The 19,520-nt window shown below is 35.4% G+C and overlaps 2 protein-coding genes across 2 annotated transcripts in view; both read right to left on the reverse strand.

Moving 5' to 3' along the window:
- TNKS (tankyrase) overlaps nt 1-19,520 on the reverse strand; it is a 177,445-nt gene that overhangs the window by 141,682 nt on the left and 16,243 nt on the right. Inside the window, exon 2 of the mRNA XM_079908906.1 lies at nt 9,747-9,971. Within this exon, the coding sequence (XP_079765032.1) occupies nt 9,747-9,971 (225 nt within the window). The remainder of the gene's footprint in view (nt 1-9,746; nt 9,972-19,520) is intronic.
- On the reverse strand, nt 16,762-17,979 carry LOC307179719 (non-histone chromosomal protein HMG-14-like). Its single transcript, XM_079909263.1, has one exon. It carries the CDS (start codon nt 17,860-17,862, stop codon nt 17,557-17,559), a length of 306 nt encoding a protein of 101 aa, XP_079765389.1. The 5' UTR covers nt 17,863-17,979; the 3' UTR covers nt 16,762-17,556.

The raw sequence follows: 19,520 nt of genomic DNA on the forward strand, positions 1-19,520 counted from the left end.
TGAAAATGGGGAGTGAGAAGGACTCCATGAGTCTTTATCTCCAATCTGGGCCTGCCTCTGAAATCTCAGTTACCAGGGAACTGTACAAAGCAAGGACACAGTTTTAATATACATGCGTTTCAGATAACATGATAACCATGTAAAGAGAACCCACTGGTTACATGAGCCATTTGCCTCAAATACCACTTTCATAGAACACCAAACTTAAGCCATGCATCTCACTGAAATCCATAGACTGTTTTGGACAATCATGTTTAATCTAAAAGTAGTGCAAACATATAATTAATTAATTTAACAGACAGTCTTGAGCAGTAAGCAAAGCATTACATCACTTTTTAAGATGTATGAGGTGTTTTTTTGGTTGTTCTTTTGTTCTTGTTACTTGACCTTTTTCCCCCTAATTTAAGCATCTTTGATATATTTCTTAAGTGCTTAGGAGAATAAAGACATTCATTCTGGGAATTTTAATAAAATACAATGAACAAATATCAAACTCTCTATATAAACATATCAATATATATTTAACACCATTAACCAGAATGCCTACTAAAGTAATCCCAAATATATCAGGTAAATGCATAAACACTCTAACCAGGGATTATTTCAGAAGGGAAAAACTGCTATCATTTTTGGCTCTTCTCCTTTTTAAGGATACAAGTATGGAATTTTGCCATTTTTTTTTTTTAGTTTTTATGAAAATGCTACATTGAGACTTGTTTAAAAGATCCCAATTCAGTTTTTATATGGAAAAGTAATGTTAAAAATGCCAAAGGGAGGGCTTCCCTGGTGGCGCAGTGGTTGAGAGTCTGCCTGCCGATGCAGGGGACACAGGTTCGTGCCCCGGTCTGGGAAGATCCCACATGCTGCGGAGCGGCTGGGCCCGTGAGCCATGGCCGCTGAGCCTGTGCGTCCAGAGCCTGTGGGTCCGGAGCCTGTGGTCTGTAACGGGAGAGGCCACAACAGTGAGAGGCCCGCGTACCGCAAAAGAAAAAAAAAAAAATGCCAAAGGGAAGTATTCTTGCAGAAAAAGGGAAGAGAGAGAAAAATGAAACAAAAGCAAGTGAAACAAATTCTCAAGACTTCACTGAATTTTCAATGAATTTTTACAAAGAGTAAGGAAGGTGTGGGAAATGACTTTTCTTAACCTAGCTCATTTATGGATGGCATATGGATAGATAATGTGACAGACTAAATCAAGAGCCCTAATAGAGTACTCCAGCAGCTACATTTCTTTGATTCTTATTAAGAAGCTCTAGCTTTCCAGTAGTTTATCCTAAAGTAATCAGGGTTTACATATGTAATTAATGAAAATGATAGTCTCTATAGTACTGTTTATAAAATAGTGAAAAATCAGAAATATTCTAAATGGCCTAATATAGGTGAATGATTTTAAAAGTGGTTATTTCTATATAATTCTTGACTGCCTTTAAAAATGAGATTAGAGGGCTTCCCTGGTGGCGCAGTGGTTGAGAGTCTGCCTGCCGATGCAGGGGACACGGGTTCGTGCCCCGGTCCAGGAAGATCCCACATGCCGCGGAGCGTCTAGGCCCGTGAGCCATGGCCGCTGAGCCTGCGCGTCCAGAGCCTGTGCTGCGCAATGGGAGAGGCCACAACAGTGAGAGGCCCGCATACCGCAAAAAAAAAAAAAAAAGAGATTAGACAAAAATATTCACTGATAATGAAATATGGTCATAACACAAAGTGAAAAAATAAGAAAACAGCATGCGTGGAATGATCTCATTTTTATGTAGAAAGGACTATGGACACAGGTACACTGACTATAACAGCCCTATCCAATAGAACTTTCTACAATGATGGCAATTTCAATATCTACACACTCTGATAAGGTAACCAATAGCCAGATATGGTAATTAAGCACTTGAAATGTGGCTAGTACAACTGAGGAATTAAATTTTCAATTTTTTACATTTTAACCGATTTTCATTTATTGGCTACATAAATCTAAATGGACAGAAAATGAGGTGTGACAATTATTATCAGTGTACTCGCTAATTTTTTTAAAATGAACATCTATTACTTTTAATATTACTGTTAAGACAAAACCCAGAAAGCTGTTAATCTTCAATGTATTATATTTGAAAAGACAAGAATGTACCAGAAGCAGTCCCACCCTTCTCTCCCCCCACCCTCAATCCTATGCCACTCCCAAGTTCCAGGACTTTTCATCAAAGGACCATGGAAATGATCAGGTAATTTAGTAAAGGAGAAAGATTTATATGATCTAAAGAGAAACACGAGTGTGTAGATAAGGTAATTTAAAATAGAGTTTGAACAAGGAAAGTAAATATATCTTTCTAGATAAAAGATACATAAAATAGAGTTGCCTGGAAATTATGAAAGAGATACTACTTTAGGAGTGAGTTATAATAATAAAAACAGTTTAAGCTTTAGTAAATAGATTATCTTAAGATTTTGTTTTTGTTTTTGTTTTTAAAGCAAGGTAAAATTACCACTTTAAATTTGTTAAATATTAGATGATCTAAAAAGCTGAACTAAGAATAAAGAAGGATTTGTTTGGCACATTTAAAGAATGAAATTAGTTTTTTATTCTTAAAATACACTCAAATAAATCTCACTAAGCAGAGAGAACTTTCTGTTCTTAGTCAAGAAAACATTTCTTATTATAACAACTTTATATCAGCTCTACAGACTGTGGCAAAGTAACAGCTTTCTCCTTTCTTCACTAGTAAAATGGTAGGTAATTTGAATCATCTGCTTCATGCATAGGTTATAAATATTAGTGAAATTGTTTGGTTAGGTACTTTGGGCTGCCTCAAGGGAAAACACTGTATTATGTATCATGTAACCAAAGCAATTTTTGGTAAATGTACCAACATCACCTTTTTCTTTCTTCTCCCTCCCTGTCTCAACTCTTCAGTTCATGACAGGAGAACTCATGGGTTTAATCTACAAGTAACAACAAAAAGTGTATGACTGCCCATTCCTTATAGAAAATCCATAACCAGAAGTCAATGCATGCTCGGAACCAATATTCAACAACCCATCCTTAATGAAGAATGACGATTTGACAAATGGTAGATTATCTACACATAATTTATATCTGACTATACGTTTTATATTTGTATATAAATAGAGGATTATCTGACATGCTGCAAATTCACATAACTTTAAAATAAAAGAATCTCAAAATACCACCTAATCAAGAAGTAGAGGGCTTCCCTGGTGGCGCAGTGGTTGAGAGTCCGCCTGCCGATGCAGGGGACACGGGTTCGTGCCCCGGTCTGGGAAGATCCCACATGCCGCGGAGCGGCTAGGCCCGTGAGCCATGGCCGCTGAGCCTACGCGTCCAGAGCCTGTGCTCCGCAACGGGAGAGGCCACAACAGTGAGAGGCCCGCCTACCGCAAAAAAAAAAAAAAAAAAAAAAAAAAGGAGTAGAAAATTACTCAACTTCCTTATCCACGTTAACACAAAGTAATGCAAAAAAGCCAGAGAGAACCTAGTCATCTTCCTGTGAATTGCTCTGTCATTCCACACACATTTCTTGAGTATACAATTAGATACCAGCTATAGGCAACAAGAATACAAGAATAAATGAGACAATTATTGTTAGTTCCTTACCACAGAAGACTAACAATAGGATCAGCCAAGAAGAACCAAGTACAATCTCAGCAGAATACCAAAGGTGCACATAACAAGACACTAACTGATTGGAAGCATGCTCAAAGTGACGCCTTACCTGATTCAGTTTAAGAGACTGTCACTTGACCCTACAGCTGCATTGGAAAGCAAATATATTTTGATTACAACAATTTTAGTTTAATTCATCACTATGCACATACCACTTGCATATGCTAATTATTAAGTAGGAAAGCACTTTGAACTGTGTTTATGACCCTGATTCACTTGGGGATCAGCTCCAAGATATTTTTCTCTGTGATGGTAACCAAACAAGTCATTCTTCGTAACCATTTCTTTATTGTTTACTTAGGAATTCAATTCATAAATAGAGTGTAGTCAGTCAGGGTAGTCTAGGTTATGGCCAGTAACAATGTTCTCCATAATCTCAAAGGCTTATTAGTAAAATAAGTTCATTCCTTGCTTCTGCTACAAGTTGGAAAGTGATAGCAGGGGAGTTCCCTCACTCATAGACCCAGGCTGAAGAGGACTCTATGTGAAAATGTGATCCCTAAATAACAAAGGTAGGAAAAAATAAAATATGGTAAATGGTACTCTGGTCCTTAAAACTTGTGCTCCAAAGTTTATATTTGGCTCCCAACTCACATTTTGTAGGAAAAAAAAAAAAGGAAAGGAAATATACTATTGAGTGGACAGATAGCTACTCTACTCCGAGATGCCAATGAGAACTAGAGGTTAAGACTACACCAGAACTATAAAGACTGTCTTTGAACTACTTAAACTGCTTATAATTCCTGTCTCAATATTGCGGGAATATGAAAAACTATGACCAAAGCCAGTGACATGAAGAAACAGCTCAAAGAACATCTGTGTGTGTCTTTTGATCTCAGAAGAGCCAAGGGATAGCACAAACCAAAAAAAAAAAAAGTTTAAGTATTACAAATTAATGTCTTCCTTCACAGAAAGATTTCATGCAACAAGTTATTAAAAATAACCTATTTCCCTAGATTCTAGAAATATATTCCAAATAGTAGGGGCAAACAATGTTATCACAGAAATAACCATGCATATTTTGGATAATTATTTTTTAATTAAACAAGATCCACCTGACTTTTAAATCTTAAAAATGAGCCACATAATACATTCAATTTTTCATTATGGGGTAGCCAATTCTTTCATTTTAATTTTTAAAAGTGTATCCTAAGTTATCATAAGGCACTTCAAGCAGAGACCCTTAAACCAAAACCTGCTTTCCTGAATTTCTGCAATGTATTGATAATTAAAACTATAATCTTATTTCACTATAAACTGTGTTTAACCTAAGAATAATTGTCTATTAGATACCTCACCTTATTATTCCAGTGCTGGGAAGACACCAAATACTTTTTCTATTTTAACTGACAAATTGGACTTCAACCAAAATTGAAAACTTTTGCTTGCCTGAAGACACCATTAAGAAAATGAAAGGCAAGATTGGGAGAAAGGATTCACAATATATAAATCCAACACAGGTCTATATCCATAACACAAAAAAGAATTCTCAAAACTTGGGAATAATAAGGAAAAAAAGTCAAAAGATCTGAACAGAGACCTCACAAAAGAATACACATAAATGATCAATATGTACATAAAAATATGCTCAACACGTTCCGCCATCAGGGAAATGCAGCTTCTTGTAAAATTCAACACACACTTATCATTCCACCCAGCAATCCCACTCCTAGGCATGTTACTAATAAGTCTTATATCTTACTTGTTTTATCCTTCTGTGGAAACATCATTAATCATCCACTCAAATTTATTTCCTCTTCTTACTACTTAAAAAAATCCAATTTTATTTGGGAAGCAAGGTGCCCAGATGTAGGGGATAAATCATGACTGGTACTAATTCTGATAATCTCATTCCTGTTTGCCAGTGGTTACTGCAGGGGGTGAACATGTAACCTACTTCCGAAAAATGGGCTCTTAAGAGGAAGTTTTCTGGGAAAGATTTTTCTTCTTAAAAAAAAACTTAAGTAGAAAAAGCCCTTTTTTTACCTCCTCCTTTCCTGCTTTGGATGTTGATGTGAGAATATGATGCTTGGAGCTAGAAACCAAGAGGGAAAAGCTAACATGTTTGCCTATTTAGAGATTGTTGAAACTCCTGAGTCAATCCTAAAACCTCATGCAGACTTTCTATCATGTGAGTCAATAAGATTTTATTGTTTAAGCGATTATTGTTGAGGTATTCTGTTATTTGCAACTAAAAGCATCCCAGATAATACACATCCTACTCCATTTCAAGAAAAAGGGCAAAAGACATGAAGAGGCATTTTACCAAAGAGGAGATACAGATGGCAATAAGCAAGTGAAACATCACTAGCCATTAGGGAAGTGTAAATTAAAACGCTGTTGAGCTATTAGGACAGCTAAAATAAAAGATAGTGACAATACCAAATCCTGGCAAGGGTGCAGAGAAACTAGATCTCTCATACATTGCTGTTAGGAATGAAAAATCATGGAACACACTGGAAAATACTATGACAGTTTCTTTAAAAAGCTAAACATATACTTACTGTATTACCAGCAATCACACTCCAGAGCATTTATCTAGAGAAAAGAAAACTCATCTCCACATAAAAACCTGTAAACAAATGTTCACAGGAGCTTTATTTGTAATAGCCAAAAAGTAGAAACAACCAAAATGTTCTTCAATTGGTGAATGGCTAAACTATGGTACATCAACACCATGGCATAATAATCAGCAATTTAAAAAAAAATCTGGAAGGTCAAGTGAAAAAAAAAAAAAGCCAATCTCAAAAAATTATATACTGTATGATTCTATTTATATAAAATTCTCAAAATGGTAAAATTATACACATGAGAACATATTAGTGGTTGCCAGGGGTTAAGGATGTGGGATGGGGAGTAGGTCATTATAAAAGTAGGCTATAAATAAGTAGAATGAGGGGGATCTTTGGGGAGTCTGATAACATGTTCTGTATCTTGACTGCAGTAGTAGTTACATGAATCTCAACGTGTGATTAATGGCATAGAACTATACACACTGTACCAACACTAGTGTCCTATTTCTGATACTGTATTATGATTCCATAAGATGTAACCCCTGGGGAAAACTGGGTGAAGGATAGATACATGGATCTTCTTGTACTATTTTTGCAACTTCCTATGAATCTATATTTCAAAATAAATGTTAAAAATACATAATAGGGCTTCCCTGCTGGCGCAGTGGTTGAGAGTCCGCCTGCCGATGCAGGGGACACGGGTTCGTGACCCGGTCCGGGAAGATCCCACATGCCGCGGAGCGGCTGGGCCCGTGAGCCATGGACGCTGAGCCTGCGCGTCCGGAGCCTGTGCTCCGCAACGCGAGAGGCCACAACAGTGAGAGGCCCGCGTACCGCAAAAAAACAAAAACAAAAACAAAAACAAAACATAATAAATGCCTCTTATTATGTAAAGAGTTAAATATAATAAAGCAATATGATATTTTAAGATCTGTGGTTTACTGGGAAACACAGCAATCTAGCAAGGGCAACACAACAATCTAGCCAAGACAACATACAGGAGGCTTTCTTAGTTTTATTGACCCATTATGCAAAGATTTATAGATTCAGTTGTATAAGAAATAGATGAGAAATGTATTTTCTATTTAATTTAATAAATATTTTATAATTCTGTGAATATCCTGTATTATTTAGACCTTAGACTCTATAGTATACAATTGATGGTTTCCTAGACCATCCTAGCCTGGTTTCCTAGACCATCCTAGCCAATGTCAACTCATAAGAGGTTACGAGCTAAAAGCTTAACTTCAACTCCCACCCAAATATCAAACACATTTATGCCCTTATAATGAGTCCCACACAATCTTATTGATCATCATCAACAAAATGGTGACCAATTCTACTATGATCAGTGGAACTGAAGATAAAGCGTGATGTGCTAACTTATGACGTGTAAAGCCTTTTGAATCCACAACTGGATGAAACAAATCTACATCTCCAAAGCACACAACATCAGCAAAGACATGCTCCTTTGCAATTTTTAACGGATAAAGTAAGACATCAGTAGTTTTCAGTGGAAAAAAAAAGGGTTTGATCACTTCAAGAGGAGAATCTGTAATATCAGAATCACAATCATCAATAAAAATATTCAAAAAACTTGAATTTTAATTAAATTTTAATTAATTTTAATTACTTAAAAGTTCTTTGGGCAATAAAGAATGCCTATGCTTGCCTGTGGGAGATTTAGGAAAACAAAGTATATAGTTTAGATACAAGTATCACTGCACTCAGAATTAGAAAGGTCTCATTCAATTCTGCCCGTGCAAGAAAATGACCCAAAAGGAATATTTATAATATAGCTTTATATTAAGAGTTTGGTTTTATATTCTAATGTTTATAGAAGTATATATTTATATTTTTAGTTATGGAATGAATTTTAGTATTTTTATGGTAGGAAATGGGTTGTCTGAAACTGAACCTCAATTTATAACTGACACTCAAAAAACCAATAAATGAACTTAGATAAAAGGAGCATTTTCAGTATATACTTTTGGGAAGTGGATTTAGGAGGAGGAGAGGAATATTAATTTCAATAAGGTATTAAAAGCACTGATAGAATGAAAAATTCAGAGAGGTACAGGTAGGAAAATAGAACACTGAAGCCTAAAAGGGATAATATTCCAAGAAGGTAAAAACTGTATAAAATTCTATAGCTAATGACAGAAAAATCCAATGGATATGACAAAGTGAAGCAAGAAAGGATGAAAGTAGGGAAGTTGAAGGTCTAGAAGATTAGGTAAGAATACATGTCAAGTTCAATAATTGTTATCACTTAGTAACTTATCACAAGTAACTTAAGATGTTTAGTGGTCAGAGAATATGTGGTAAGTTCAAGCTTTTTGGGTTACTTTTATGAAATGACTTAGTCTAGGACATGGCTGTTTTAGTGAGAGACATAGGAGGAAATGGGTAAATCAAGTGAAAATGGAAGATGTCAAAGATCAAAAAGGATAAGGTGTCCAAAGGGTCACATCAATGGATGGTGAAGTGACAAAGGATAATGAGAGAGAATGGGATAAAGAAGTTTTGTCAGGCAATGCAATAATTTGAGGAACACTAAAAAATATATTTGAGGCTGGAAGAGATGGCTATGAAGAGGGAGAAAATCTTAATAATGGCACCGCCTCTGTACCTTTAAAAATGACATATGTATTTGAGTTTTATCATAAAAATATCTGACTAAACAAATGGATGCCATTCAGGAAGACAACAATTATGTAAATCAACCTGCCACAGGCTAAACGAACATCCACCACCTTAAGTTTCAAGAAGGAGATGATACACTCAGGAGAAATTATGCTTGTTCTCTAGAAGCTTGTTTTAGATTCAAAATGAAAGAGTTTATAAAATATAGCAAAATCTAAAAATATATATACTTAGATACATATAAAATAGAAAGACATGCTGATTGAATACAATTTCATATAATCACAATACTTAAAATCGTTGAAAATTTCAATTTTGTTTGAAATTGCTTTTTCTCTAGACTATGGCACATGTTGAAAATATTAAGCCTTGAACTACTGTATTCAAACCACTCAGAGCTTTTCCAGTGCTAATAAAATAGCTGGTGTTCAATTTTAGTAACGTAAAGAAAAAGGTTTTGCCTTAGTACTACATGACTTTCCTTGAATCAACCTAAAACCTCCAAATATGTCATCCAGTTCAGTTAGAACTTGTACTTTATAATGGTTCTCATTGATGCTAGGATGGAAAACTTGCAGTCTTTTAAAGAGACTGTAAATTAACTAAAGTTGATAACAGTAATCCATCAAAATTTAGTTCCACACCAGTGGACATTTGCCTCACATTTGGAGAGTTAATGTTGCGAAACTTGTTCCTAACCAACTTTAGATTTCCATCTCTCTACTTCCCCTTGGTGGAAAAGAATTGTTTCTAAGAATAAGTAATAAAGCCTTCTTTATTTATTCTCTGGGAACACTATTTCCACTGCAATAAAAAACAAGGAAAAAGTTACCCTTCTTCCTTGTGTAAACCTTCATTTAAAATGTTACACCTGTCAGGCTGATAGTACAATTTAGATATCAACAAATAATACTTACCAATACATACATCGATCTTTCCTTTAATAGCAGCTTCATGCAGAGGGGTATAGTTCCAGTTATCCCTGGCATTTGGATCAGCTCCTTGGCACAGTAACAGACTCACAACCTCAGCATGGCCAAAAGAACAGGCATTATGAAGCGGGATGAGACCGCCATCATCACGAGCATGGACATTAGCACCCATCTGCAGTAAGTGTTCTACGACATCCTTCCTTCCAAAACCTAAAACGGAAGAGGGAAAATATTTTATACTGTACGTCAATTTTGTAAAAAGAACCATTAGAATTCCTTTAACAATACCAACAAATGCGAACAACTGAAGTACTGTGTTCTATAGCAAAAAGGTAAAAAAAAAAAAAAAAGTTGCCATTCAAATGGATTCTCTCATCTCACAGAACTTAGAACTAAGAAAGCTCTTCCCTTAATTTGCTCAGTTCCTTCAAAAAACATTTCTTCAACATCTATTATGTGCTGGGCAACTGTGCTAGAAATGTAAAATGAATGAGGCAAGATTCCTGTCCAAGGCATTCACTTTCCCCTCATGCTTCACAAGACAAAATCATATGTATAAAATCCATCTCTACATTTTAATAAAGGTTATTTAAATACCAATGACAACCAAATCTAAGCCAAATCACAACACTCAACATTACACTAGGGCAACTGGAGAAGAACATACGGAAACCAGAAATATGCGGTGATAGTTTGGTTACAAGATATTTGAAAAGGAAGAAATAAAGATAATGCCATAACATCTATCTTGGGACTGGTAGCCAAACTAAATGAATGGGTGGTTAGGTGAAACAATTCAAGCTTGGATTTACTGAGTTGGAGGAAATTTTATAACAAACAAGTGAGAATGCAGGCATTTGGAAATACAGAGCCAGAACACTGGTGAAAAGTATCACAATTTTCAGACAGAAAAATGGCGGGGGGTTGTCGGAAGAGCTAGAAAAAAATCTAAAGCACTGTAAGGACTAGGCAAGCACTGAGAAAGGTAAGGAAAACCAAGAAAACACACCATTATGGAAGTCAAAGGGCAACAACACTATGCAAAGTCCAACATGATGAGCATTTAGTGAGGTCAATGGAGAATGGAAAAGAACAGTTATTTTGACAATTTGAAAGTCATTATAGTACTGTGATGAAGTTACAAGCTACATTGCAATGGGTTAAAAAAAAAAGGAAACTGCAAATATTAGTATTTTTATCTTTACAGCTTAATACTTTCATTTATGATCCTTTCTTTCCTACTTTAAATTTAACTAGAACTTAACTGGCTAGGTATCACTACCTCCATGCTATTACTTACCATGCAATGTTGTTAGAAAATGACATCTTAAATAAAACTGAAAAGCAATAAGGGTCCTATCTTCCTTTATTTTATGCATATATAAACTAAATAAATGAGAACTATGTGGAAAATAGAAGGAAAAAGAAAAAGGTTTCTTTCAATGTTATGTCCTCCACACTATCTTTAGAAATCCACTCATTCCAGGAAAGCAGGCTCTAAAAAAAGTCTTCAAAGTAAAAGATATGTTTCCACAGATATTTATCAGAATTAGGTTTCCACAGAAAATATCCTTCAAATTAAGTTGAAAATTTTGGGTGAAAAGAAGTCAATTTCATATTAGTAACTGGAACACCAAAAGTATAGGGTACATGCTAATGTAACTATCACCATCCTGCTGTTTCTTTATTATATGCCGAACTTTACAGATATTACATTCTGTTTAATTCTCTGACTTCAATGTGCCTCCTGCCTCTACTGTCACAGCCCTACTGTCCCACTGGGCCATAGGTGCTTTCTTTACCCATGAAGATTTAGTGATTTTCCTGCTTTACAGATCTGAGTAAAGCCTGAGTGCAAACACACCCTCATCAGTGCATTAACAGTGTTTGAGAACTAATTTCCTTTCTTCACTAATAAATAAAGATAAAATAAGATACTTCTTAACGTATCAATTGGTACTTTAAAAAATATACGTTATAACTTTGAAGCAAAATAGCAAAGAGTGTGTTTACTTTTTACTAAAACTTTTAGACCTAAAATATAAAATAAAACAAAACAAAACAAAAATGCTTGGTATCAGCAAGGAAGTGGTGAAATGGAACTGTGCTCACATACTGAAAATGTGAATAAAAACTGGTATGACATTTTAGAAAAAATGTAGCATTATCATGAATAGGCTTAAATACTCTCTGACTCAACAATACCTCTTTTCAAACCTTATCATTTAAAAAAAGATTCACATATGAACAAATATTTTGCATCAAGAATATTTATAATAACATATTAGAGTGATGTGGCCACAAGCTAAGGAATGCTGGCATCCACCAGGAATAGTCAAGGAACAGATTCTCCTAGAGCCTGGTAGGGAGCACAGACCTGCCAACACCTAGATTTTGGCCCAGTGATACTGATTTTGGATTGACAGCCTCCAGAACTGTGACAGAAAAGAATTTCTTTTAAAGCCATAGAGTTTGTGGTAATTTGATACAGCAGCCACAGGAAACTTATACAGGTAGTTTAGAACAAATTATTCCTAAAGTCTATTTTGTTTTAAGTGTTAGAATCATACAATTTGCTCTGTAAAGTGGAGAGAAAGTAAGGGATAAATATTTCCATGCAATAGTTTGGCTACCCCTATTGTATGTTTTTTCTTTCTTTTCAAATAGAAGTGAAGGAAATTAAATATTACAAATCCAAAGTTATCTATGGGAGGGAACAAATAGTATTATATTAACTTATTTTGCAGAGAACTAAATTTTGCTGTGTTATTATAAGTAATTTTATGGCCAACTTCTTTTGTAGGTACTTGTAGACCATATTTAGCTACATCTAAACAAATTGGAAAATGGTGAGAAGAAACACAAAGAGAGTCATCTTCAGAGTAGTTTTTGGAGTTCTATGCTCATTCCCTGAATCTTTGGTGGCAAGGAAATTCTTCATTTGGTGCTATGTTGGGGCCCCGTGAATCCTTATGAAGTGGTCTTGTGGAGTCATGTGGAGGAATGTGAATGCATTTGGTCCCAGAGATAATTGTAGATAGAAGTCATACACCTGGATATGCCACTTTTAAGTTTCACTAGAATTTTGTGTTATGATAGGAACTTGCAGGCACATTAATGTTGGTGTACAAATGTAACATGTATTTTCCCCTCCTTTTAGATTTACTTGTATGTGTAATTCTGGGTCTAAAATTATTGTATTAAAACAGTATAAATTGAATGCCTACTAAAAAAATAAAAATAATATTTATCATAATATTTATAGAAAATCACGGAAATTAGATGCCCAACAATAAAGACTCTGTTAAGTGAATGATGAAGTGATGGTTTTTGATATAATACCATCCTGTATTAAAAGGACACTAGAACACTGTGAATGTACTTAATGTCACTGAGTCATATACTTTAAAATGGCTAAAATGGTATTTTATTTTTAAATTGCTTAAAATAAACAAAATTTTAACATTTTAAAATTCATATATTTTACCACAATGAAAAAAATCACCAAAAAAGGTATAGACCATACACACACACACACACACACAACAGGATATTACAGAAAATTCAACAACATAGATTTTTTTTAGATCAGTCTTTTAGATTAAAAATATATAAAACAAAATATAGGAGAAAATATATATATATATATTTGATACATAGATGGGTAGAAAAAGAGACTAAATCACTAAGCAGTAGAAGTATGGAATATTTTTCTTTTTGATTATCTGTTTTCTTAATTATTATATAAAAACATAATTTTGTATAAAATATATGTGGGTGTACACATATAAGTTTATAAAAGAAGGTGGAGGTGAACAGTCAAAACCCGTAAAGATACATTTTATATGGCAATTATGATGTAAACTCTTCTAATTTGATTTTGTATTAAAATACATTATTAAATCAGAGGTTTTGTTATCTATGAAACAAACAAGTCCCCTATTTAAAGTACTGTAATTTAGAAAACCATACATAAAAAGTTTATCAAAACATATACTCTACCTGTACTGTTAAGCACAAATCATAATTGGTCATTCGCCATTCTATCCATGTTGAATGCATATGCATTATTTTTCACACATAAAGAGAATTTGTTATCTCTGATGGTTATATAAGGCCTTTGTTTCATAACCAAGGTTTGTAGTCATAATTATCTCTATAATTGATTTGTTTATTTGGGTCTAAAGAACCAAAGTAAAAATAATAATTAGGGTCAGTTCAAAGAACTACATAGAATTTGAAGTAACGTATCAATAACTAACTCAAAGAAACAGTCCCTAAGTGAAAGCATTACAGACATACTGCAGACAAGATTTTCAACGTCCCAGCTCGTCAAGCTAGCACACATTTAAAAAAGTTAAGTCACAGCTTTTAAAAGGAATGTTGCTACATACATATATATATATATATTTATGGTTCAGTATTATGAAGTACAAAAGGAAAACCAATGAACCATCTCCCTCCGATCCAAAGGTTGTTAAAAATTAAGACAGAGTAATACTCTGATTTTTACCAACAAAACAGTATGTGCTATAACACTTCCAATCTGAGAGTTGTACAACAGGTATAATTTAGCTTTTACAGAAAAATTCTTTTTGCTTAAAGTACATGCCCTGTTCTTGACAACAAAAAAAATAACAATAATAATGGTTAAGTAGCTAACATTTAGTAAGCTCTTATGTGTGTCAAGAAGTATGCCAAATGCTTGACAAACATTAGCTCCTGTGATAACACCCTGTGAGAGATACCATTACCCTCATTTTACTGTTGAAGAATTCTTCCCCTCAGTCCTGATATGTGTGAACTGTACTTCCAAACACACATCTCAAATCTGCCTACTCCCCAGTGCCACCAGCTTGGTTTCAAGTTCCACAATCTCTTGTCTAGACTTCAGCACATAACCTTCTGTTTGTCTCTCTACTGTCACAGCTGCTGCCCGACAATTCATACTTAACAGAGTAGACAGAGTGATCTTTTCAAGGCACATATCAGATTAGGTCACTTCCCTACTTAAAATCCTGCAATGGATTCCAATAACACACATAAAATATTACTAAAATCTCCTTATGACCTAACAAGGCTCTATGTGAGCTGGCCACTCTCACCTCTCCCATCTCATTGAGCTTTACTAACCCTGTCTTCCACTTTTTGTTCCCTGGATATGACAAACTTATTTCAGTCTAGAGGACTTTGTAATTGCTGTGTGCTCTGCCTGAAGACCTTGGACCCAGATCTTCACATGCCTAGCTCCTTCTGTCATCCAATTCTCAGCCAAAAGGTAACAACTAGGAGAGACTTTGACTGACTACTCAATTTCAATTCCCCCACGAACGCACACACATTCTTCCGTCATTGTTTTCAACGTTTTTTTTTGTTTTTTTTTTTTGCAGTACGCGGGCCTCTCACTGTTGTGGCCTCTCCTGCTGCGGAGCACAGGCTCCAGACGTGCAGGCTCAGCGGTCATGGCTTACAGGCCTAGCCGCTCCGCGGCATGTGGGATCTTCCCAGAATGGGGCACAAACCCGTGTCCCCTGCATCGGCAGGTGGATTCTCAACCACTACGCCACCAGGGAAGCCCCTCAACATGAGTTCTTTACATATTTTGGATATTAACCTCTTACCAGAAATATCATTTGCAAATATTTTCTTTCATTCAGTAGTTTGCCTTTTCATTTTGTTGATGGTTTCCTTTGCCATGAAGAGGCTTTTTAGTTTGATGTAGTCCCACTTGTTTATTTTTGCTTTTGTTGCTTTTGCTTTTGGTGTCAGAGTCAAAAAATCATCACCAAGATTTATGTCAAGGAGATTACCACCTATGTTTTCTTCTAGGAGTTTTATGGTTTCAGGTCTTACATTCAGGTCTTTAATCCATTTTGAGTTAATTTTTGTGTATGGTGTAAGACAATGGTCCAGTTTCATTCTTTTCCATGTAGCTGTCCAATTTTCCCAATCTCATTTATTGAAGAGACTGTCCTTTCCTCGTTGTATATTATTGGCTCCTGTCATAAATTAATTGACCATATATGTATGGGTTTATTTCTGGGCTCTCTATTCTGTCCATTGATCTATGTGTCTGTTTTTATACCAATACCATACTGTTTTAATTACTCTAGCTTTGTAATGTAGTTTGAAATCAGGGCATATGATGCCTTCAGCTTTGTTCTTCTTTCTCAAGACTGCTTTGGCTATATGGAGTCTTTTGTGTGATTCCATACAAATTTGAGAATTGTTTGTTCTATTTCTGTGAAAAATACCACTGGAATTCTTATAGGGGTTGCATGGAATCTATATATTGCTTTGAACAGTATAGACATTCTAACAACTTTAATTCTTTCAATCCATGAGCACAGACTACCTTTCCATTTATTTGTTTTCTTCAGTTTCTTTCATTAATGTCTTACAGTTTTCAATATACAGGTCTTTCACCTCCCTGGTTAAATTTATTCCTAGGTATTTTATTCTTTTTGATACAATTGTAAATCGGATTGTTTTCCTAATCTCTCTTTCTGATAGTTCATTATTAGTGCAAAGAAAGGCTACAGATTTTTATGTATTGATTTTATGCCCTGCAACTTTATTGAATTTTCTTATTCTAAAGCTTTTTGATGGAGCCTTTAGGATTTTCTATATATAATATGCCATCTGCAAATTGTGACAATTTTACTTCTTCCTTTTTAATTTGGATGACTTCTAGTTCTTTTTCTTGTCTAAGTGCTCTGGCTAGGACTTCTAATATTATGTTGAATAAAAGTGGCAAGAGCGGACATCCTTGTATTGTCCCTGATCTTAAAGGAAAAGCTTTCATCTTTTCACCACTGAGTACGACGTTAGCTGTGAGCTTGTTATATATGGCCTCTATTATGTTGAGTTATGTTCCCTCTATACCCACTTTGTTGACTGTTTATCATAAATAGATGTGAATTTTGTCAAATGCTTTTTCTAATTATCCCCTTTTCTTTTTTTTTTTTTTTTTTTTTTTTTTTTTCTTTCATAATTGAGATTTTATTTGTTGTTTTGAGGATCAGTACACAGACATTTCAATTTGTACACAATTCTCAACATACGTACCAAAAACCTAAAAAATCATGTAGTTGTGATTCTTTTCTGAACAGTTATTCCAGTGACTTTCCAGCTTAAAATTTGGGGGCAAATTTTCCTTCACAGGATATCAAGTACCAATATCTTCAAATATTGATATGCTGTTACATCGTAAGTCCCACTAATTCACAATTTAATATCACATACACTACATACTCAAATTGTCAATCGTTCACAGCACATTAACAGTTACTAGAAGAACTGGACTACCACGACCAAAGATGTTACAGAGTGCACAAAACTCTGCCCAGGAGAGCCAAGATCAAGGGGTGAGTGGTTTGCTTTAGGAAACAATTCTACCAGAAACAACGTGGGAAGAGAAGTAATTTAAAGTGTTTAAGACATTAAATGCGCAACTGACTCCAAACTGCCATGTAGTATGCTTTGTATTATAGGATATAAAAGCTACCCTCCATCTGTGGAATGTTAAGCTGACACCCAAGACAATCAAAGCCTCCCATATTCAATATCCCACTATTTTCTGGTTGTACCAAAAAATAAACAACCAGCAAATGATTTCACCTCTTAAAAAAAAGCATTTACACTTAAAAAATGGGATGAGGTGGGATTCCTTCCTTTTTAAAAATGTTTCTAGAGCTACTAAAAAACTTGCATTTACAAAATAGTTGATAAAAATATTCCTCTGGATTGTACAAGAAGGGAAACAGGGACCACTGATAGGACCAGGTGTGTGATATTAATCAGACTTGGCTTCTTTCTCTCCTGCTTCATCAGAAGCTGGGCTCTCCTCATTTTTAGTTTCTCCGTTTTCTGCAGGTAAGTCTTCTTTAGTCTCTTGGTTAGCCACTTCAGCCTGCTTTCCCTTTGCTCCCCTTTTCCCTTTTGTTTGCACTTTTTTGTCAGAAGATTTATCCTTTCCTGCCGCCTTTTTGGGCTTCGTTTCCACTTTTGCAGGAACCGGTTTAGCTGACAACCTCGCCGATCTCCTCTTGGGCTCCTCCTTCGCCGCCCCCTCGGCGGAGTTGACCTTCCTCTTGGGCATCGTCGCGGCAGGGCGGGCGCGTGCCGGGTGCCTGCGGGCCGCGGCGCGCCGAGAGCCTTCGCGAACCTGGGCTGCCTGGCCGCTGCCGCTCCTCCCGCCGCCCGAGCTGCTGGGACCCGCCTCCCCTTTTCTTGCTGGCAAACAGAAACTCTATTTTGCTCAGGAATTGGACAGCCAATATATGCTAAGAGAAGGCAATCCTTTCCCCAGTCCAGGGAGTGACTCCTGATTACTCTAAGCCGGAAAGGTGATTTCATTCCTCTCTGTCAGTGACTGGCAATGAGACAGAAGGGAAAATCTAGAAACTTCTGAAAAGATTTTTTTCCCCATTAAGAGAAGGTGTATGAAGGAAGAGGGTCCCTTTCTCTTTTCTCCTTTCCTCTCTATTTTTAGAAAATTTCTCATAAAAGGTGGTGACATCTGAAGCCACTGAAATGATAAGAAGGTCAAGGGAATTATGAAAATAATGGCATAGATCCTTCCTATGCTCATAAGGTACTGGACCAACTCTTGAACTTCCTACCTCTAGACTTGTCAAGCAGGAAATAAATGTCCTTAGGCTTTAAGTTTCTGTTAGTTGAGTTCTGGAATATCTATAGCTGAATCCACGACAATTTAAGTTTCATCTGTCAACTATCAGACAGATATCTTGGCCCAATTTTTCATTTGTCTTTTTTTTATTGTTTTGTAGGAGTTCTTTATATATTCTGAACACCAATCTTGTGTTGGTTATATGCATTATAAATATATTCTCTGTGTTTATGGCTTGTCTTTAAACGTTGTTTACATTGTGTTTGATTTCAGACAAGTTTTAAACTTAAACAATCTTTCCCTACATACATAGGAAGCATGGTTTGTGCTTCCTATGTGATCTTTAAAGTATCTTTCCTATTCACATACTTTCCTACATTTTCTTTTAGATTAATTTTATAACCTTGCTTTTCACATTTAGATCTTGTAAGTATGGTGTGAGTTAAAGATCTAATTTTATTTTTTTCCGTATCTTTTCTTTTCCATCAGTTCGTTTGTTCAACAGTTTAACTTCAAAATAAGCCTAGATATTGAGTAGGGCAATGTCAATCCACTCTGCTCCTCTTAAAAAATTATATTGGCTATTACTGTTTTTTGATGTTCAATATAAATATCTTCAAGTTCCATGAAGAAGCCTGTTGGAAATTGTTTTCTTTAAAAGCTTACTGATTAGAATTAATTCTGGAAAGTTGAAAATTTTAAATACTGAGTCTTCTAATCCATATGTATGATATACCTCTCCTTAAATTGAGGTCTCTTATGTTCTTCTATTTTGTGTTTTTCTCCATTAATACCCTATGCATATCTGTCAAGGATTATTGGGTATTTTAAGGTTTTCATTGCTTTGGGGATGGAAGGGGCAGTGGTGCATTAGGAAAGGTCAGTAAAACCAGATCACGCAGAACCTCTGAGTCATAAGTAACAGAGTCTGAATTTCAGCAGGGCAAGCCAAGTAGCAATAAAAAGTTCACACTGATGAATTCTTCTTCCCCAACCAAACTAAGTAATAGGAACCTCTTGTAAATTTCAGCACATTCTTTCCCCTAAGCAGTAGGAGAAACAATTACATTATTTCACATACTCAAAGAAATTTTAAAATATACTATGTGGAAAGCATTGTGCTGGCA

The sequence above is a fragment of the Stenella coeruleoalba genome (assembly GCF_951394435.1).
Source record: "Stenella coeruleoalba genome assembly, chromosome: 21".
NCBI lineage: Eukaryota > Metazoa > Chordata > Mammalia > Artiodactyla > Delphinidae > Stenella > Stenella coeruleoalba.